Below are 20,165 nucleotides of genomic sequence, written 5' to 3'. Positions count from 1 at the left end.
TGCTGAGTCCAAGTCCTGGGGGGTGGGGGTGGGGGGGTGATCTCCCACCTTCATTCAGCCAGTGGCTTGTGCTCCTCACTGCCATGCTGGAGCCTCTGCATTATTGATTGACAAATAAAACTTGCAGAATTTTTGATTTTTTTGGCGCAGAATTTTTAAGTTTTTGGTGCAGAATGCCCTCAGGGGTAATTCCCATGGGTGCTCCTGGGGCATGGGATAGATAGCCGGCATCCCTGTGTGTGCTCCGGGGACACGGGGTAGATAGCCCAGCATCCCTGTGTGTGCTCCGGGGGCACGGGGTAGACAGCATAGCAGCCCTGTGTGCTCCTGGACGGAGTGGCAGCGTGGAGTGGGGTGGCAGGCAGTGTTCCCTCTAATTTTTCCCACCCATGTGCAGAATGAATTTTGTTATGTGACACATCACCTCCAGGTTGGTGCACAGAACAAAATTCATGTGGCGTGGGTGGGGCTGAGAGGTTCGAAGTGTGGGAGGGGACTCAGGGCTGGGCCAGAGGGTTGGGGTGGGGGGGTGAGTGCTCTGGCTGGGGGTGTGGGCTCTGGGGTGGGGCTCGGGATGAGGGGTTTGGGGTGCAGGAGGGTACTCTGGGGCTACGGCGGGGAAAGAGGACTCCCCGCCCCCCAGCTCTCTCTCCCCACAGCAGCACCTGGGCTGGGGGGAGAGGTCCCTTTCTCTGCCATGGCAGCTCCAGGGCTGGGGCCGCAGGATAGGCGCCCCTCCCGCAGCAGGTCCGGGCCAGGGCTGGGGCTGGGTTTGGCCTGGGGGAGGGGCGCCCTGGCTGGTCTGGGCACCCCGGCCGTGGCAGAGTAGGGGTTGGGGGAGGGGTGTCCGGGCCACGGCAGGTTGGTGGCTGGGGTAGGTTGGGGCTGGGGGAGGGATGCCCCTCCCTGGCTGTGGCAGGTCCCTGGCACGGGTTCCCTGAGCTGCTGCACGGTGGGACGCTTACAGGGAAGGTAGGTGGCAGGGCACCCCGCGCCCTATCTCCCGTGCGAGGGTCTCATGGCCAGTGCTCCCAGGCACTGTGGGACCTCCTTTCCCACGGCACAGCTATGTGAGAAGCCCAGATGCCACGAGGATGGGCAGACAGCCAGACCCCCCCTCAGGTAGTCAGTGTCATTTGCCCTGTGGGGCCAGCCTGTCCCTGGGGCGTGCCAGAGCCAGGAGAGGAGAGGATCTCCCCAATCCCGACCTAGCCCAGGGCGTCACTGTGAGCAGGGCTGATACCGCGAGCCAGCCTCAGCCTCCCGAGATCTCCGCCGGCCCCAGGCTTCCAGCAGGGCTCTCCATACAGATTCCCTACGCTGCGTAGGGCTCGTCAGGGGCCCCAGGACACAGCCTGCAGGCCAGCAGGGGCTGGCAGTGCCCAAGAGGCGATTCACTGTCGGCACCATCGCTGCACCCAGTGCTGGGGCGGGCAGGAGTCCTGCTCGCAGGCCGCTCCCTGCCTCCTCATTGCTTGACCTTCCCTTTGCAGATGCCTCCTAGATCTGCCCATCACCAGGCAAAGGGGGAGCGGCTCTCTGACACGCCTGTCGCTCTGCACATGACTCCCAGTGCCCCAGCATGGAGCTGCCCTGCTCTCCAGCTCCCTGCCCAGGGCTCTCACGGACCAGCACATCCAGACTCCAGTCTCTCCCTGACCCCAATAAAACAGCCTCGCCCTGCAGCTCTGGTGGTCGTGTCTGCATCTTCTCCAGCTCTTTGGCCCAGGTACCTGGCCAGCTCTGATCCTGCGCCCACGTTTCCCCCTGTACACCTGCCTCGCCCGTAGGCTCCAGTCCTGCACCCCTGCCTCACCACAGACATTGCACGTGTCCAAACCTGTGCTCACCAGCAATCTGCACCGTGCAAATGGCTGTTTGTCTTGCAAAGTGGGTACACGCTCAATATACAGCTACACTCAGTTGCAGCTCGGTGTGCACAATCCAGGGCTGGGGCTGAGAATGTGCCCCGTGTCGCCCTCCTGGTCCTGCCAGGCTAGGACAGGGCAGTTGCAGTTGGGCATCTTGCTCTCCCCCACGCACTGAGTTTGTCCAGCCCCCTCCTGCGCTGTAACCTCTGTTCGGCCCCTGGGCAGTAGCAGTCGGAGGGCGGAGCTGTTCCCGGCATCGCCTCTCTGTTGTAAGACACCAGGGCAGCGAGGGCTGGGACGGCCTCGGCATAGGCTCTTTGCACCCCTCGGGCAAATGCACTTCATTTGCAGCAGCCCCAAGTGGGGCCATGGAGCCCCATCGAGTGGAGTGGCCCTGAAGTAACGCAGCAGAAAACCCAGCCCTGCAGCTTCCAGCCCGACTCCAGCTCCTTGTTAACAGCCTGCCCCACGGGGCCTGGCACACTGCCTGGCTGCGTGACTCCCCACGGCCAAGGCCTGGGGCGGGCAGACGCACTCCTGCCTTGGCAGAGCCTGAGCTGCTCTTTGCTGGCCCCGCTGGGCTGGGTCTGGGCCCCAGTCTCAGGCTTGGTCAGCGACACAGGGCACCTCACGTGCCTGGCTCCCGGAACTCACTGCCCTGCCCCTCCGCCCGGGGCAGCCGGTGGCCCTGCCTGCGGAACGCGCAGTTCTGCTCCTGGGGGCAAGCCAACAGCCAGGGGAGCAGGGCGCCAGGGACGGAGCCAGGCAGGGCGAGCAGCACCCAGTGCCAAAGGAATGAGGAAACCCGAACCCCTCCCATTGTTACCCGCCCTGCCTCTCATGCCCTGGGGCCCCACACTGTCAGCAGCCTGGCATGGCCCCAAAGGCGGCAGGGCTGGCTTTCTGGGCCGGCCTGGCTGTGGAGCTCTGCCCGGGGGCTGGATTCTGGCTCAGCAGGAGCACCCCAGGGATGCTGCCGGCAGCCCAGGTTCCCCCAGGAGCAGGGCCGGTCGTTCCCTCCCCTGCTGGGCGCTGCCTGTGTGATTCTCCCCGGGGCTGGATCTCAGGCCCAGCTGGGGCACACGTAGCCACGCTGGCTTGGTGCCCACATGCCTCTGTGTGCACAGGAGCCGTTTGCAGGGAGAGGTGACACCTGCTGCTCATTCCCTCGTTCCACGGGGACCCGTCTGGACTCCAGGCGTCCAAGCTGTCCTGACCCCTGTACGTCTGGCTTTGCCTCACCTTCCCTGCTGCCAGGAGCGGGGCTCGCACTTGCTTGGGCTTCAGGGGCCCTGACCACATGGGGAAAGGACTCCCCAGGCCTCAGACCACAGGGATGGAGACGACTCTGGCACCAGCAAGGGCCACATCCAGAGGGCTGGGCTGCGCCGGCCCCACGGCTGGGCACTGCCAGGGCCAGGCAGCAGGTCCACCCTTGCCAGGCTGGCCTCAGAGGGTCTGACTCACAGCCAAGGGATGAGCTGCGGGGCCCACTGGCCCTTCTCAGCCACACTGCCCAGCTACTCCCAGAAATACCACTGCCCACAAGTTCCACCCTTGCCCAGGTCCCCACCATCCCTGAGCACAGATACCCCCATCGCGCTGGGTGCCCGCAGGCCCAGCTGAGGCAGGGGAGTCATTCCGGTCTCTGCAGGGGGCTCCGTCTCTGAGGAGGGTCTGGGGCTCAGTGCTAAAGGGGGCTTGGCTCTGATGCCCTGCACCTGTGGTGCGGTGGAAGAGCCCAGCACCCTGCCTGACCACGCCCCGGCGGGAGAGGAGAGTGTCCCAGGCTGGCTGGCAGCGCTGCATTGTTCTCTGCTCAGTGTTTGTTTAAACCGAGCCCCAGGCAGCAGGAGAGGCCGGGCCCCATTGCTGAAGCACACACTGGTCTCCTCTCTCCCTGGGATCAGAAGCCCCAGCCCCGGGGAGCTTGGACCCTGGCACAGCGGGATGCGTGGGCTCAGGTCCCAGCTCTGCACCCGGCTGGCATGGGCTGGGTGTATCAGAGACCTGCACTCTTGCTGATCACAGGGGGGGCAACATGGGCTGATGTGGGCACCAGACAAGGGCGTGTCTGAGCCTCCGCTGGAAAGGGCCCTCCCTTAGCAGGTGGGCAGGGGGGTCGCTGTGTGGCAGAGTCCCTCCCCTTGTCCCTGAGTAGGCGGGGGAGGGTCACTGCATGCCCAGGTCTCTGCCCTCTACGCCCATCCCTGCACAGTGGCCACACCAGCTATGCTCAGCGTGTGCTGCCAGGTGCAGATGGCGCTTGCCCCTCGCGCAGGGCCCAGCAGAGCCCAGGCAGCAGAAAGGAGGAGGCCCCTGGGGCTGGGTTGGGATAGGCTGCAGGCACCAGCTGGCTGCCCCGTGTGACGAAGTGGGACTGTTCATGTTTCCTCTGAATAGTGTGGGGGTGCCTCAGTTTCCCCTGTGCAGTTCTTAAGTATCTAGGTGGTGGGATAAGGGTGTATGATCGTTGCAGAGCCCTAGAGGGCAGGTGTGTGCAGGGGTCTGGACACAGAGAATGGCCGACACCCTGTTTCCTGACACCCCGGACCCCTAGCGAACACCCCGCTGGGAACGTCTCTTCCTAACCCCATCAGCAGGCAGGAAGAGTGCCAGGAGGCACCGGGATGGCTCTTGGCGAAGGTGGCGATGGCTTGGTGCAGGTATTTGAGGGCAGCTGTGCCCGGGGACCCTGAACACTCCATGGACCCTGAGTCATTTGCAGAGCCGCCTGGCAGTGCGGGTCCGGCTGGGCCCTGGCGTATCCTGACCACTCTGAATCCCGGCACGTGGCCCCCTTCACCCTGCAATCCAGCCAGGTTCCCACTGCTCCCCCGTCCCACTCCACTGGCGTCTCTGCCAGGCAGCTCAGCCGGGGCGGGGATTTCGGCTCCCATGGGAGGCAGGCAGAACAGGCCGCCACCACGACGCTTCCCGCCTGGAACGTGGCGAACACTCGCTAACGGCGCCCCCACGGCTTGCGGCCCTGGCACCGTCACTGTCCAGCTAGATCCTGGCCAGCACGACCCAGGGAACCAGCCGCTTGGAATGGACAGCGCAGCTGGCCAGACAGAGCCGGGGTTCCCAGCGGGAAGATTCGCACCAGACACCTGGGGCCAGGAGCGGTGCAGGGTGCACCATGTGGCTTGTATGCCCATCACAGCAGGCTGGTCTGGGGCAACCAAATGCTGGCGTCAAAGTGCCGGAGGAGGAGCTCCAGACAGAGGAACGCAGTGGTGAGCAGGAGGGAGGCAGACTCCCTGGAGAGCGCTGTGGGCTGCCTGCCCAGCTCTGCTCCGACATCCGGATTAACATTGTGCTGAGCAGGCCCACAGCGCGGCCCCCGCTCCCAGCGCTGCTACTCCAGCCAACGCACTGTGAATAGAATGAGCTGGACTCTGGCAGGTGAGCCAGCCCCTCCCCGGCCTGACCCAGCCCCCTCTGGGCCACAGTTTAAATCCTGGCCTGGCTCAGTTCCGGGCACTCAGACCCGGGTCCCGGCACACCATGGAGTCAGGAGGCATCTTCCTCCCCCTGGGGCTCCTGGCCGTCTGGGCCACGCTGCCACCTGCGTGGGGGCAGGAGAAAGGAGGTTAGTAACAGACGAGTGCTAGACTCACAGAGCTGGATCTATGTAGCTTAACAATGGGGTGAGCTGATCCCCGTCTCTTGCGTACCGGCCTGGGGAACAAACATTCACTAAGGGGCTCTCCAGTCTAGCTGAGGAAAGTCCAACACTGTCCAGGGGCTGGAAGTGGAAGCGAGGCAAATTCAGACTGGAAATAGGGTGTTGTACATTTTTAACAGTGCCGGTTGGAACAGTCACCAGCATTTGTGGTGGATTCTCCATCACTGACCAGTTTTTAACTCCACTGGCTGGTTTTCTAACAGAGCCACGCTAGGAATTGTTTGGGAGCAGGTCCCTGGCCTGTGCTATACCGGAGGTGAGGCTAGATGATCAGTGGTTCCTTCTGGCTGGGAATCTGTGCAGCTTTGAGTACAGAGAGTGGTCGCCTCCCAGCCCAGCAGACGCCACCTGTCCTCTCAGGTGGAGGCAGGTAGCTGTGTTCTTATTCCTCAAACCGTATAGCTGGGTCCACTCGGTGCAGCCACTCGCAGATGGGCTCCAGTCTCCTTTCTCTGCTACAGGTAAAGTGGGTGAATGTCCAGCAGGGAGGATTGAGTTTGTGCGTCCCTCCAGGATCTACTGTCTCTCAGACCGGAGCTGCCCGGGGAACGAGAAGTGCTGCAATACTGGGCATATGAGAACCTGTGTCCTCCCTGACAGAGGTATGTGCTGCTCTCCCTGATTGCCGGAGGGACCCTCTGCAGAGACAGTGGGGGAGCGGCTCAGAGCATGGCAGCAGGGCAGGCAAACCATGAGAATGGGCAGGGATGGAATGTAATACACGGGGACCATACAGGAGAGCAGTCGGTGCCTTTGGAGGACCATGGCCCTGCGCCATTGATTTATTCACCAAAGATACAGCTGGTACAACCGGAGTCACTAGATAGTGCTGTTTGCTTCGCCTGATGTTCTTGTTCTTAGTGCGCAAGCTGGGTATGGTCTTTGCACCGCAGGATTAGCAGCACAGCACTTCTTCCGTTTCCGTGGGGTGAGCTGCTGCAAATTGCAGGGGAGTTCGCCTCTGCCTTCATCTCTCACTAGAACCACCTCCTGGGCACTGGGGTTGGGGCTGAGTGCTCTAAAAGAGGAAGCAGCATGCATGCCCTTTGTAACCACCTCTGCTCCAGGACTGCTGTATGTACTATAAATAAACAAGCTCCACCCAGCACCCAGACTCTGCCTCCAGATTTCTCTTCCAATGGGAGACCAATCTGCAAGGCCCCAAAGCCTGCTACTGCTTGGCAAAGGGGCGACCCAGCGGAGTGGCCAGCCCCGAGCAGGGCAGCAGACCCTCAGAGCACTGGGGGGCTGACTGACAGGTGAGACTGTTCAGACAAGCTGGAGCGGCTTGGCTGGGATATCTAAGGTTGCAGAGCATCTAGTGCAAACTCGAGGGGCTGGAGCCATCAGCCCGGCAGCCTGTGCTCCCAGCTGGCTTTCCCGCCATTGAATGCACAGCCGGGGAAGCAGCAGAAGCCCCTGTGTTGTGCTACCCTCATCTTGCATGTGTACGGGGACTCTGTTCCCAGCACACCCACTGAGGCGGCTGCAAGGGCCCCTTGGAGGGGCAAGCCCGCCTCTCCTGGGCACAGCGACTGCACTGTGCGTCTCCTGTTCTGCAGTGAACCCAGGCTACTGCCCGGAGCCCAACACCAGGGTGGCAGAGCCCTGCCTGGTGAGCTGCCAGAATGACTCTGCGTGTGCCGGAGGGGCCAAGTGCTGTGCCGAGGGCTGCCGTGTTCGCTGCACAAGTGCCCAGCCAGGTGAGGCCCATGGGAGCGCATAACCTTTTGGCTCTGTGATCCCCACCCCCAGCTGTGCCCAGGGGCAGGCTGGTTGGCTGGCTGATGTACAAGGAGGGCAGTGACAGGCTGTGACCAAGGGCCACCCTGCTGCTTCCCAGGGCACTGCCCAGCTGCTGCTGCCTGGGGAAAGATCCCGTCCCTGGGCCAGGCTGGAGGCACTGCACGCTCCGTGCAAACACAAGACAAGAATGGCCCCAGCCGGCCCCCACATGTGCCCTGCCCCCCCTCTCAGGAGAGATGCTGGCCAGGAGTGTCTGCGCTGCCCGCTGCTTATGGATCTAGACCCCAATGTGCTGTGGGAGCCGCTGAGCAGCAGCCTGGGCCTGGCCCCAGATGAAGGCCCTGACGTTCCAGCCCATGGCCTGCAGCTCCAAACTTGTCCCTCCCCGGGGGACCCAGCGGGAGGGAATCGCCCCGGGACAGCAGTGCTGCCCATGGGCCGGGCTGAGTGTGGCATGTTCCCAGCACCCACAGAAGGTGTCACTGCCCCTCTCGATCACACACCCAACACTGCTCTGCATGGCATAACGACTGCCCTATAGCAAGGGGGAGAAGGGTCAGGAAGTGAGGGCAGAGACCCTGGCACCACGTAAAAGCCTGGGGCAGGGGGCACAGGGACTGGGCAGGGCCTGGGGCAGGGGGTACAGCCTTCCCTCCCTGCTGGCTGTGGCCCGGAGAGCTCTCCAGGCAGGCCTGGGGTCAGACAGCTGGCGGGGCCGGGGGTCGGGTGCTTGTGTCTCTGCTGAGCTGCTCCCTGAGCTGCCGTCTCGCTTCCAGCCAAGCCTGGCGCCTGCCCACAGAGACGAGTGTCGCAGGATTTCACTCCTTGCACAAACCAGTGCGATGACGACAGGCACTGCCCCGAGGGCCAGAAATGCTGCTTTGCTGGCTGCGGCCTGGCCTGCATGAGCCCCTACACAGGTACCAGCGCGAATCTGACCCACTCTGACGAAGTGGGACTGTTCTTAATGTTTCCTCTGAATAGTGTGGGGGTGCCTCAGTTTCCCCTAGGCAGTTCTTAAGTATCTAGGGGGTGGGATAAGGGTGTATGATCATTGCAGAGCCCAAGAGAGCAGGTGTGTGCAGGGGTCTGGACACAGAGAATGGCCAACACCCTATTTCCTGGCAACTGATGGCCTGAGCTCTTCCGCCCTGCAAGGTGAGAGCTAAAGGGTTGGAGAACAAAGGAATCCGGTGACCTCCTGGCCTGGGAAAGGGACAAAGCCCAGAGGAGGAGGGGCTGGAGGGAGTTTCAGTTTGGGGCTGGCTGGGGACATGGAGTGAAGTACAGACGTGGTTGTCTGGCTCACTGCCCCCAAAATGGACCCAGCTGCGGGGTCCGGTTCTCTGCACCTGCAAACTCTGTGTTAGACCCTGTTCCTGTCGTCTAATAAACCTCTGTTTTACTGGCTGGCTGAGAGTCCCGTCTGACTGCCAAGTTGGGGTGCAGGACCCTTTGGCTTCCCCAGGACCCCGCCTGGGTGGACTCGCTGGGGGAAGCGCATGGAGGGGCAGAGGCTGCTGAATGCTCCGAGGTCAGACCCAGGAAGGTGGAAGCTGTGTGAGCTGTGTGTCCTGCAGACAGGCTGCTCACAGAAAGGAGACTTCCCCAGAGTCCTGCCTGGCTTCGTGGGGAGCAGTTCCAGAGCATCACCCGGGGACTCCGTGACACCCATGCACGTCTGCTGCCCAGCAGGATCCCAGCCCTGCGGCACCAGGGCTTGGCACCCCCCTCCACACTCACTCCAGCAGCTGGCTCCATGCACACTGGTCCCAGGAGCGGGTCCTAATCCCATTCAGCTCACGCATGAGTGCAGAGGCCTCCCATGCTGGGGCTGCACGCGCTGCGGTCTCCATCCCATGAGCCCAGATACAGCTCCCAGGCACACATCCACACGCATGTGCACACCCAGACACACGCGTCACGTGGGTCTGGCTCACCCGGTGCTAAGGGAAAGCCGGGCCCCTCTGCGCCGCCCCAAGCAGGCCGTGCTCAGGCCCCCTCTTTCCCCAGAGAAGGCCGGCGTGTGCCCAGCCGTGCAGCTGGAGCAGCCCGAGGGGCTGTGCCTGGACGCGTGTGTGGACGACGCTGACTGCCCTGGAGACGAGAAGTGCTGTCCCACAGGCTGTGGCTACAAGTGCCGAGTGCCCCTTGCAGGTACTCCCCCTCCCGGAGCCCAGCCCCTGCTCTGCAGCCCACGTGCCGAGGGTGCCCAGCCACCCGGCACCACCAGGTGAGGCTGGGAGCCCGCTGAGCTGGCGGGAATCCTGCTCTAGGACCCCCCTGAGCAGCCTTCGCGATGGGCTCTGGGCCAGGCGGGGGTATGTGGCAGTGACTGGGACGCGCTTCTGGACCTCTTAATAAAGAACAAGGGGAAACCCAGCCACCTTGTCAATAAATCAGCTCAATAAAATAGGGAAGGACCCGCCCCCCGCCGGAGCCAGCCCCGAACGGAGTGTTAGGGCCAGCCCAGGCCAGGCGAGTGCATCACGCTCCTCCTCTGGCCGCTGGCCAGGGCCAGGTGGGACGCTGGGCTGGCCGGGCCTGGGCTGAGCCATCTGGCACCCACGAGCGACGTGGGCAGCAGGCTGGGAAATAGCCAACAGGGCAGGAGTGGACGGTGGGGTCTGCGGGCAGGGAGCCCAGGGAGCAGGCGGCCGGCCGGCGTGTCAGCGGGGGCCGGTCAGCTGTCTCCAGGCGGCCAGGCAGGGGACCCTGCTCTGTGTTCCAGTGCGGCCCGGCGTGTGCCCAGCCGTAGCCCAGCGGTTTCTCGTGTCGTGCCTGCGGATGTGTCGGAGCGACAGCGACTGCCCCGCCGCGAGGAAATGCTGCAGCAATGGCTGTGGGCGGCTCTGCATGGCGCCCGTGCTCGGTAAGGTCATGCCCTCTCCCCACGTCCATCGCTGACCCCGCGTTGGCTCCCAGCCCTGTGGGGCAGCGACCTTCCCGCAGCCTGTTCATGCCACTCAGCAGACGGCGGCTGGACCGGGGCCTGTTTTTGCCCTGCCCCTCGCTCCACGCTCTGCCCTGCCTTTCCCTGCATTGCAGTGAAGCCTGGCCTGTGCCCAGCTCGAGCCCCCGAGGGCAGCGAGGACCCATGTTTTTTTCGATGCCTGAAGGACAGTGACTGTCCAGGGAACGGGAAGTGCTGCTTGATCCGCTGTGGCCGCGCCTGCCTCTCCCCGATGCAGGGTAAGAGCTCTCGGGACGTCCCGGGGGCGATGGCCTTGGACCGAAGCAGGTGCTGATCACTGGTCAATGGGGGGCCAGGACCCCACCCCCAGACCTGCCCTGCAGGATCCCGGCCTCCCCAGGGGCTCAGAGGCTCAGCGGAGGCTGGTCTGGATGTTGCTCCCCGGAGCGGGACCTGCACGGAAAGGTTATGGCTGGGGCACGGAGCGGGCGAGTGCTGAAGACAGCAGCTGAGAGCGGAAAGGGCAGCGTCTGTGGGCGCAGGGAGCCGGGGGGACCCATGGGGAAGCCGGGACACGAGCAGGGAGCTGTGGAGACCACACCACAGGGCAGCTGTAGAGACCGGGGTCTCCCTGGCCTCTCCAGCCTGGCGCTTTGTGCATCCCCTCAGCCCTAGGAGGGGTGGTGGGGCTCCGGCAGGAGGAGGGATTAGAGCTCTGGCAAGCGGAGGTCGGGGGGCTCCAGTGGGCACAGGTGGGGGGGCCTCTGGCGGGCGGGGGGCTCCAGCAGGCAGGGGGGTGCAGCGGGCAGAGGTGGGGGTGCTCCAGTGGGCACGGGGGGTCGAGTGGGTGGAGGTGGGGGGGCTCCTGCGGGCAGGGGGGCTCCTGCGGGCGGCTCCAAGGCTGCGGCTCTCGTGCGTTGCAGTGAAGCCCGGTGCGTGCCCAGCAGCGCTCAGAGGCTCCCTGGGGCCCTGCGTGGAGGGATGCCGCAGCGACAGCGACTGCAGCAAAGCGGAGAAGTGCTGCAGCACCGGCTGCGGCCATGTCTGCAAGCCTCCCAGCGAGGGTAAGGGGGCCTGAGAGTCACCTGCCTCCCCTGTCCTGCGGAGGGCTGCCAACTTCCTAATCCCACAAAGCCAAACAGCCTTGCCCAGCCCTCGCTCACTCCATCCCCCTCCCTCTGTCGCTCGCTCTCCCCCACCCTCACTCACTCGCTCATTTTGACCGGGCTGGGGAAGGAGCTTGGGGTGCAGGAGGGGGGCAAGGCTCTATCTGGGGGTGCGAGCTCTGGAGTGGGGACAGAAATTAGGGGTTCAGGGTGTGGGAGAGGGGTTCAGGGCTGGGAGAGGGAGTTGGGTGCGGGAGGGGGCGTGGGGTGCGGGCTCCAGGCAGCACTTGCCTTGTGGGGTTCCCCAGAAGCAGCGATATGTTCCTCGGCTCCTAGGCATCGGGGTGGCCAGGTGGCTCTGCACGGTGCGCACTGCATCCGCCCAGAGGCACTGCACTGCAGTTCCCATTGGCTGCAGTTCCCAGCCAATTGCAGCTGCGGAGCCGTCACGCAGGGCGGGGTGGGGGCAGTGAGCGCAGCCCCCCCAGCCGTCCCTCCGCCTAGGAGCCGAGGAATATGTTGCTGCTTCCAGGAGCTTTGCGGAGCCAGGAAGGGAGCCTGCCAGCCCCGCCAACCAGACTTTTAACGGCCCAGTCAGCTGTGCTGCCCAGAGCCATAAGGGTCGCTTTTTGACCAGGAATTCCAGTCAAAAACCAAACACCTGGCAACCTTGCTCATCCCCTCAAGGCCAAGTCTGCACCCCTCCATTCGCCGGGGGAGCCATGCTGGCCTCTGGCTGGGGTCCCTGAACTCCACCTGCAGAGCCCCTCCTCCCCATTGCCACGCGCAGCCCCAGCAGGACCCTGCCCCTGGCCCCCTGGGGAGCAGCGAGACCCTCTGTGGAGTCCCCCCTCTCTGGAACCCCCTCTCTCTGCCTGGGCACCCAGATATCTGCCAGCTCCCTGCCGAGATGGGCATCTGTGACGCCGACCTCCCTCGCTTCTTCTACAACACCAGCTCCGGGAAGTGTGACAGATTCATCTACGGGGGCTGCCGGGGGAACCCCAACAACTTCGAGGGGGAAGCAGAGTGTCTCCAGGCCTGCGGGGGCCCCGGTAAGGGACACAGGGTGCCATACAGCCAGCCTGGGCCGGTGCCGGAGGCCCACCAGGGCTGAGCCCAAGGAGGTGGGGGAGAATCTACAGGCCTGCCTCCCTGGTCCTGGTTCCTCTATCCCAGCCACTAGTGAGCTGGGCCCCAGCCCCCTTGGCTCAGGAAAGGCTGCGACAGACGCAGAGAGGAGGGCAGGGAAGCCAGGATCTGCGGGATCCCGGGGGAGCCGCTCCCGTTGGGCAGAGGGGCTCGCGCTGCTCCCCCTGGGAAAGAGACGCATGGAGGGCGACAGGACGGAGGGCCGCAGGGCAGAGGCGACGGCTCATCCCGTCTTCCCTGAGCCCAGTGATTGAACCAGAGGGGTGGGAATTAATAGGGATGAGGGGGCTGACAGCCCAGGGGGCTGGGGTTTCACCCCTCCCCTGGAAGCCTCTGACGCTGGCTGCTGTCCCTGAGGGGCAGGGGCGGGGAGCCAGAGCAGGGCAAGGCAGGGCTGAATGGGCCCAGATGTTCCTGTGGGGCCCGAAGCTGCTCTGGGCTGGGTGGGTCTGAGGGGGCCCCGAGGAGGGCAGGGCCCACGGGGGTGTTCCCGGCCCCAGCCAGCCCTTGAACTGTCTCTCTGTGTCTGCCCAGTGAGGCCGGGGGTCTGCCCTGCCGGGGCCGGAGAGGGCCAGGCTGACGAGTGCGTCTCGCCGTGCTCCAAGGACAGCGACTGCCCCGCCAGCGAGAAGTGTTGTCTCCGGAGCTGTGGCCGGACCTGTGCCCCGCCCGTGCAGGGTAAGGTGCCGCCAGCCCCGGGGGACACTGCCAGGGCCCCGCGCCAGCCCACCCACGAGGGGGGGGGGCATCTGTGTCCGTGCAGGGAGGAGGAATCTGAGCTGGGGCCCCAGCCCCATTGAGCCCCCGGACTGACCCCGGCTCTGCCCGGGCCCAGGGGCGCTGCGGGAGCCCGAAGGGGGCAGGGCTCTCTGTGCCTGGCTGCGCTGCCGTGGGGCCCGGGGGCTCGGCCCAGGCTTCTCTACCCCCGTTCTCGCTGTTGCAGTGAAGCTGGGCCGGTGCCGCAGGACGCTGTTCGTGTGCATGGGGGTCATCACCGCCGAATGTGACACCGACGCCGAGTGCCCCGGCTCGCACAAGTGCTGCCCAGTCGGCTGTGCCAGGAAGTGCGCCCCTGCTGAGACCGGTACGGGGCCCCTCTCTCCCCCTCCCCCTCGCCCAGCGCCGGCTCAGCCAGGGTCTCACGGGAGGGCGTGCCAGCCCGGGGCTACAGCAGAGATCCCAGCCCGGGCCCTAGCTTGTGTGCAGGGGACACAAGGTGCCGCTGCACCAGGGAAGGACCTGGGAACCCCACACCCTCCTCAGGACACTAGGATGCTGGCCCCACCCCATCGCACAGCTCCCGCCCAGGGTGGCTCTGGGCTGGCATGGGGGCCGGGTTCCCCACGAGTCTCTGGGACCTGGGAGCCGTAGCAGAGCCTGTGGCTATGCAATAGGAGGCTGTGGGCCCAGAGATGGTGTCACGGAGTCCCTGGGCGCTGGAACTGCTCCCTACGAAGCCAGGCAGGACTCTGGGGAAGTCTCCTTTCTGGGAGCAGCCTGTCTGCAGGACCCACAGCTCACACAGCTTCCACCTTCCTGGGTCTGACCTCGGAGCATTCAGCATCCTCTGCCCCTCCGTGCGCTTCCCACAGCGAGTCCGCCCAGGCAGGGTCCTGGGGAAGCCAGAGGGTCCTGCCCCCCAGCTTCGCAATCAGACGTGACTCTCAGCCAGCCAGTAAAACAGAGGTTTATTAGCCGACAGGAACATGGTCTAACACAGAGCTTGCAGGTGCAGAGAACTGGACCCCTCAGCTGGGTCCATTTTGGGGGGCAGTGAGCCAGACAACCACGTCCGCACTTCACTCCTCGTCCCCAACTGACTCCCCCTCCAGCCCCTCCTCCTCTGGGCTTTGTCCCTTTCCCGGGCCAGGAGGTCACCTGGTTCCTTTGTTCTCCAACCCTTTAGCTCTCACCTTGCAGGGGGGAAGGGCCCAGGCCATCAGTTGCCAGGAAACAGGGTGTTAGCTATTCTCTGTGTCCAGACCCCTGCACACACCTCTAGGGCTCTGCAATGATCATACACCCTTATCCCACCCCCTAGACACTTAAGAACTGCCTAGGGGAAACTGAGGCACTCCCACACTATTCAGAGGAAACATTAAGAACAGTCCCACTTCATCACAGATGGCACCCAGGATTTGGGACCATACCCCAAAGCTGCCCCACCTCTCTCCCCCCCAGCCACTGCTCACTGTCACGTTTCCCTGGGCAGCTGTACCTGACCCCCTCAGAACTCCAAGCTTCACCTTTCTTGGAGCAGGGTTCTGCCATCCTCTCCCCAGACAGGGCCTGAGGCTGCAGACGGCTGCGAATCACTGCGTGCTCTGCAGGCCGGTGGCAGCTCGGGCCCCTGGGAGCCGTGGCGGGGTCACCCAGCGATCTGCCGGCTCTCTGCCAGCAAAGCTCTCGTTATTCAGCACAAACGCACTTCGGAGAAAACTGGTCTCAAAGGAGTAAGCAGCATAGGCGCCCCTCTGCCCTGTGGGGACCTAGGCAGGTCTGACAGTCCATCAGGTGCTCCTGTCTCTCGTCACCCGCTCCGGTCAGTTGCCACCTGGAGGAGGATGAGCCCTGCTCTGCTCAGCGCTGATGTTCAGTGTCTCCAAGCCCCCAGGTCAAACCAGAGAAGCTGTTTCCTGGCAGGGAGACATACCCAGGGGCAGGGAGTCAGTTACCCCCACTGACTTTAGGCTTGCAGGAAACCTCCTTTATCTGGGCACGAGCCGGCAGCGCAACCACGAGCCAGCCCAGACACACACGCAGAGCATGGCACCCGCACACAGTAGGCTTCGCGCACGGCAGGTGTCCCTTGCGCCTGTCACAACTGCAACTCCCTCCTTTCTCTTCCCAGCGCCCAGAGGCAGCGACAGCCTCCTCCCTGCCCGTGACTGGGGTAAGTGACACTGTCGAGGGGAGAGTGGGGCTAACGGGCAAGCGATGTGCCCCGGAGTGTCTGTGGAAGACAGGCAGAGGGCGCCTCTGGGATGAGACGGGGTGGGGGGGAATCTTCTACCTGAACTCTCCTCTCCAGGCTGTGGCATCCCCAGGGTCTCTGCCAGTTCTCGTGCCCTTTCCACCATCAAAGCCCTCCCTCCATGTGGGCAGGCCAGCATGGCTCTGTGCAGCCAATGCTGCTCAGCCATGACACCAGGCTCTTGTTCCTCCCCCCAAGGGGGGCATGCTGCCTCTGTAACTCTCCCGCCCCTGCCAGCCCGGGGCAGCCAGCTCCCACCCCTGCCAGCTCCCACCCCAGCCAGCCCAGACAGACAGCTCCCACTCCAGACAGCCCAGACACCCAGCTCCCACTCCAGACAGCCAGCTCCCACCCCTGCTAGCCCAGGCAGCCAGCCGGACAGCTAACGGGGAACAGCAATCCGCTAACCCTCCGCACCCACGGGCTGTTTACACCAGGGACCCTCTCTGTTGCAGTGAGACCTGGGACCTGCCCCCCTGATCCGGTCCGATGTGCCCACTCAGCACCGGCCCACTGCTCCGGTGACCCCGAGTGCCCGGGAATGCGGAAGTGCTGCTATATCGCATGCAGATTCCGCTGCGTTGACCCGGCACAAGGTACCAGAGACGGCGAGTGGTTGTGCGTGTCTCAGTGCAGTGAGCGCGCCCTGCACCGGCTGAGCTGGGGTCCCCTTGGGGCGGGTGCGCCAGCCCCCGGCTGCAGACAGATCGCTGCACTGCACCAGCCACAGCAAACCAGGGAGAGACCCAGGTACCTGGTACCTTCCCAGCTGCCCCACGCCCATGACACTGGGGACGGGCTGGGGCTGGGGCTGAGCCTGACACTCCCCCATCACAAATTCCCCCCTCGGACAGGCTGCAGCTGCCTGCGAACCTGAGCCCTGCAGGAGCCCCCAGCGTCCCCCAACTGCCCCGCTGCAGCCTGTCATGGGCTGCCCAGGGAGCTGTGTGTGTCTGTGCAGCCCTGAGCCCATGGGCCCTGCTCTGCAAAGAGCCACCCAGCTGGAGCGACAGACTGTAATGGGGGGCTCCAGGCTGAGTGGATAATGGCGGGGGGGGGCTCCAGGCTGAGTGGATAATGGGTGGGAGGGGGCGGAGAAGCTCCAGGCTGAGTGGATAATGGGGTCGGGGGAGCTCCAGGATGAGAGGGATTCTGGAGACAGGGGTCTGGGGGAATTTCTTTCTCTGACTGACCGGCCGGTAGCTGCGTCCAGCCAGTGCTGTGAGGGGTGGAACTGAGGCTTCCCAAGGCTCTGCTCAGCCCCCACCACACACACACCCTGAGCATGTCCCTTGCTTGCAGAGAAGCCTGGCTATTGCCCGGTCCTCATGCCTGCAGGCCTGAACCTCAGTAAGAGCTGCCGCCCCTGCCTGGCGAACAGATCCTGCTCCACCTGCTTTCGGGACGCGGATTGCCCAGGCCCGGAGAAGTGCTGCCCAGGCCGGTGCGGAACCCGCTGCTCGGAGCCCGTTTCCAGTAAGAGAACATACGACCGGCCACACAGAGTCAGGCCAGTGGTCCCACTAGCCCCGTACCCTGTCCTGACAGAGGCCAGGCCCAGCTTCTGGCAGTTAGGGGTTTAGGGACACCCGAGCATGGGGTCACCTCCCTGACCATCTTGGCTAATGGCCATCGATGGACCTAACCTCCAGGAACTTATGTAATTCTTTGTTGAACCCTGTTATACTTTTGGCTTTCACAGAATCCCCTGGCAGTGAGTTCCACAGGTTGATCGTGCACTGTGTGAAGAAATACTTCCTTCTGTTTGTTTTAAACCTGCTGCCTAGTAATTTCATTGCGTGAGCCCTGGTTCCTGTGTTATGGGACGGGGTAACTAACACTTCCCTAGTCACTTTCTCTGCTCCATTCATGAGTTTATAGATCTCTATCTATCCCCGCTCAGTTGCCTCTTTTCCAAACTGAGCAGTCCCAGGAGGCACCAGCCTGGCCCGAGCAGAGGATACCTGCAGCAGGGTGTGCATCCCCCGCCCCCCACCTCCCCCCATCCGTGAGCGGCAAGACTCAGAAACTGGGGCCCAGGGGGCAGGGCAGGACCCGCAGAGCACAGCGCCCTGCCCGACAGGCAGAGGCGGCGCTGGGAGCCTGCAGAGCATTGAGCTCAGCGCCCTGGGGCAGCAGGGAGAGGCCACTAGCCCTGCCGTGCTTGGCTGTGACCGCGGGGCATGGAGCCGTGCCGGAGACAGAGAGCGACAGGCCCCGGCTGAGCCGCATGGAGTCACGTCCCCTGCACTCCCTCCGCTCTGCTCTGCATCCCCAGACGTCTGCCAGCTCAGCCCCGACACTGGGCCCTGCAAAGCCTGGGTCCCTCGGCTCTTCTACAACTCCAGCTCCAGGCACTGCGAGCTCTTTATCTACGGCGGCTGCCAGGGGAACCAGAACAACTTTGCTGTGGAGGAGGAGTGTCTGCAGGCCTGCGGGCCCCCTGGTGAGAGCAGGGCCTGGCGGGGGGGAGTTTGAGCTCGCTCTGTAGGGGCATCCTCCTCCAGGCAGTCTGCACGGCACTGCCGGGCACTCTCTGTTCTCTGTTCTAGACATCTGCAAACTGCCCCCTGAAGCGGGACCCTGCGACGCCGCATTGCCCCGGTTCGTCTACAACGCTGAGGCCGGGCGGTGTGACGGGTTCACGTACGGCGGCTGCGGCGGCAACAGGAACAACTTTGAGACGGAGGCCGCGTGTCTCCAGGCCTGCGCAGGCCACGGTGAGGTGTCAGCTCAGCCGCTGGGGCCCCGAGCCCTCCCGTCGGGCCGCCGGCTTGGCCAAGCTGCGGGTTCGGTCAGTGGCTCAGCCACTTCCCTCGGAAAGTCCCTCCAGAACTTGGGGTTGTCTTCTGAGCCTGGGGCCTCACAGACCTGCCTTCTGGACACATCGGTCTCGAAGCCTCCCCGCTAGCCCCGCCAGGGCGAGGGCTCTCTTGGACCCCGTCTGTGGGCAAGGCCTATGAATGACGTTAGCTGGCCTCTCTGCAGTGTCTGGACCCTCCTCCCTTGCTCCCTGGAGACCCACTGAACCCACTGACTGGCACAGGCTCCCTGCTGCTGACGCACTCGGGCCCCTCTGACTGTTTGCTCTTTAGGGTTCCCCTTAGCCCCCCTAATCGCCCACACCCATTCGAGCTGCCTGCCGACCTCAGGTGGGCCCAGAGGGGCTGAGATTCCTCAGCTGGCTGGGGAGCAGGAGTCCTGTGCCCTGGGCTCTGGCCTGTCCTCGGCCCTGCCCCAACCACTTTCTCCTTCTCTTTCAGGCATGGCCTAGCCCTGGCCAGAATGGGGCTCCACGGGGAAGCTGCAGTCCCTGGGGACCAGTCCCATTCACCCAGCATGACCCTTTGTTGCAATGCTCTTCTGCTGTCAAGTCCCTGTCCTGTGTGGAAATAGGTTTTTCTGCATGTGCTTCTCACAAACTTGTTACTGTGTCCCTGGGGTAATGGGGTCTCACCGGAGGTGCTTGCATTGTTACAGATAAAGGGATGTGACTGATTCAAACCTGTTCCCCCTCTAGTCTGGATCATTAGCCGGTGTCTGAAATGCAGAACAACATTTCCACACTGTGCCTGCAACAACCTGCCCCTGGCGCTCCCCACCTCCACCCCATCAGGCACCGATCGGCAGGGTTTGCTCCTGTGCACTGGAATCTCGGTGTGGCCCAGTCGGACTCACGCAGTGCATTGCACGTGCTTGTGGAGATGTGACCAGCCCAGGGGAGAGATTTAGCTGCTTGGAGCAGGGCCTGTGTCTTCCCCTGGCCCCACTCAGAGCGGAGAATAGAATCGGGGTGGGCCGCCCTTTGCCCTGCAGGATTATTTTGTCTCCCATTTTCTCAGATTTTTTCAGATGCTTTCATAGAATGTGGGTGCATTTGCAACACAATTTGCATACACAATTCCTGCAGTTACATGCACAAGCATGGTAAATGCAGCTAGATGCCCTGCCAGCTATTTGCCTGGGCACTTATCACCACTGAACATGCATCCTAACACCTGGGCCCAATGGCACCCCCTCTTATTCTTCATCCACGGGCAAGGAGAGGCTGGGGAAGGGTGCTTGCGTTCCGCACAGTTGGCTGGATTGTCTCTACCTCCTTCCAGCATGACACCTCTCAGCCCTTGGGCAGTAGCAATCCGATGGCTGAGGTGCTCCCTCGGGATGGTGTCTCAGGCAGGCACCGGGTCTCTGCTGCAGGGGGTCAGCCTGAGATCACACAGACAGTGGGGCCATGACCCTGTCATTCAGGATCACTGCACACAGGAAAGGCTTCGTTTGCACCTTACAGGATTGAAACAGGATCCGGATGCAGATCTGCTGGTGTCTCATGCGCTACCCATTTGGGGTGACTCCCAGGGTCGGCAGGCCCCACCCCCCCATACCAGAGTCTGACCTGCGTGGTCCAAGCTCAGACCATCCATAGACCCAAAGATCGGGCACATGCTTTGCCAAACTGAGGCCAAACATTTCCCAAGAGGCCAAGGAAACCGTTTTTGCTCCCATGATGTCTCTGTTCTGTGACACCATTTCATGTCTCCTCCAAGGCCCTTCAGGCCTGGCCGCTAACATTACGCTTCTCAGCTGTCATGTTAAAGGGCCCCAGATCACTTTGGTCTCTGTTTCAGTTCTGTTTATTGAGGATTTTCCATATTCACTGAACCCCGAGCGAACAGAGAGACAATATAATACAGCAGTGCAGGGACTCCCC

At 63.4% G+C, this 20,165-nt stretch overlaps 2 protein-coding genes across 4 annotated transcripts in view; both read left to right on the top strand.

Annotated features, from left to right (window-relative positions):
- LOC119567954 (WAP four-disulfide core domain protein 2-like) overlaps positions 1 to 1,685 on the top strand; it is a 30,897-nt gene extending 29,212 nt beyond the window's left edge. For both annotated transcript variants that reach the window (XM_037915930.2, XM_037915931.2), the window contains exon 4: positions 1,494 to 1,685. The gene's annotated coding sequence lies outside the window, so the exon portion shown is untranslated. The remainder of the gene's footprint in view (positions 1 to 1,493) is intronic.
- Positions 1,662 to 19,190, top strand: LOC119567872 (papilin-like). Of its 2 annotated transcripts, none has more exons than XM_043526957.1 (17): positions 1,662 to 1,729; positions 6,024 to 6,164; positions 7,125 to 7,265; positions 8,085 to 8,228; positions 9,322 to 9,465; positions 10,040 to 10,180; positions 10,357 to 10,500; positions 11,146 to 11,286; positions 12,216 to 12,383; positions 13,015 to 13,158; positions 13,424 to 13,564; positions 15,332 to 15,373; positions 15,910 to 16,050; positions 16,757 to 16,930; positions 17,733 to 17,900; positions 18,007 to 18,174; positions 18,718 to 19,190. In XM_043526957.1, exons 2-17 carry the CDS (start codon positions 6,137 to 6,139, stop codon positions 18,726 to 18,728), a joined length of 2,040 nt encoding a protein of 679 aa, XP_043382892.1. In that variant the 5' UTR covers positions 1,662 to 1,729; positions 6,024 to 6,136; the 3' UTR covers positions 18,729 to 19,190. The 2 variants fall into 2 exon arrangements, with proteins under 2 accessions (XP_043382892.1, XP_043382890.1); XM_043526955.1 differs by lacking the exon at positions 1,662 to 1,729 and adding an exon at positions 5,295 to 5,466.
- Positions 19,191 to 20,165: the final 975 nt, after the last annotated feature.

This window comes from Chelonia mydas, chromosome 13, assembly GCF_015237465.2.
Source record: "Chelonia mydas isolate rCheMyd1 chromosome 13, rCheMyd1.pri.v2, whole genome shotgun sequence".
NCBI classification, from domain to species: Eukaryota; Metazoa; Chordata; order Testudines; family Cheloniidae; genus Chelonia; species Chelonia mydas.
The sequence above is the reverse complement of the archived record's forward strand: the minus strand, read 5'-3'. Positions and strand labels throughout refer to the sequence as shown.

Excerpts from the sequence above, each read along its gene's own strand:
- LOC119567872 (XM_043526955.1), top strand. The coding sequence starts at position 5,382 with ATGGAGTCAGGAGGCATCTTCCTCCCCCTGGGGCTCCTGGCCGTCTGG. Across the intron at positions 7,266-8,084 it reads CTGCACAAGTGCCCAGCCAG|CCAAGCCTGGCGCCTGCCCA; the intron begins GTGAGGCCCATG and ends TCTCGCTTCCAG. Across the intron at positions 16,051-16,756 it reads CTGCGTTGACCCGGCACAAG|AGAAGCCTGGCTATTGCCCG; the intron begins GTACCAGAGACG and ends CCTTGCTTGCAG.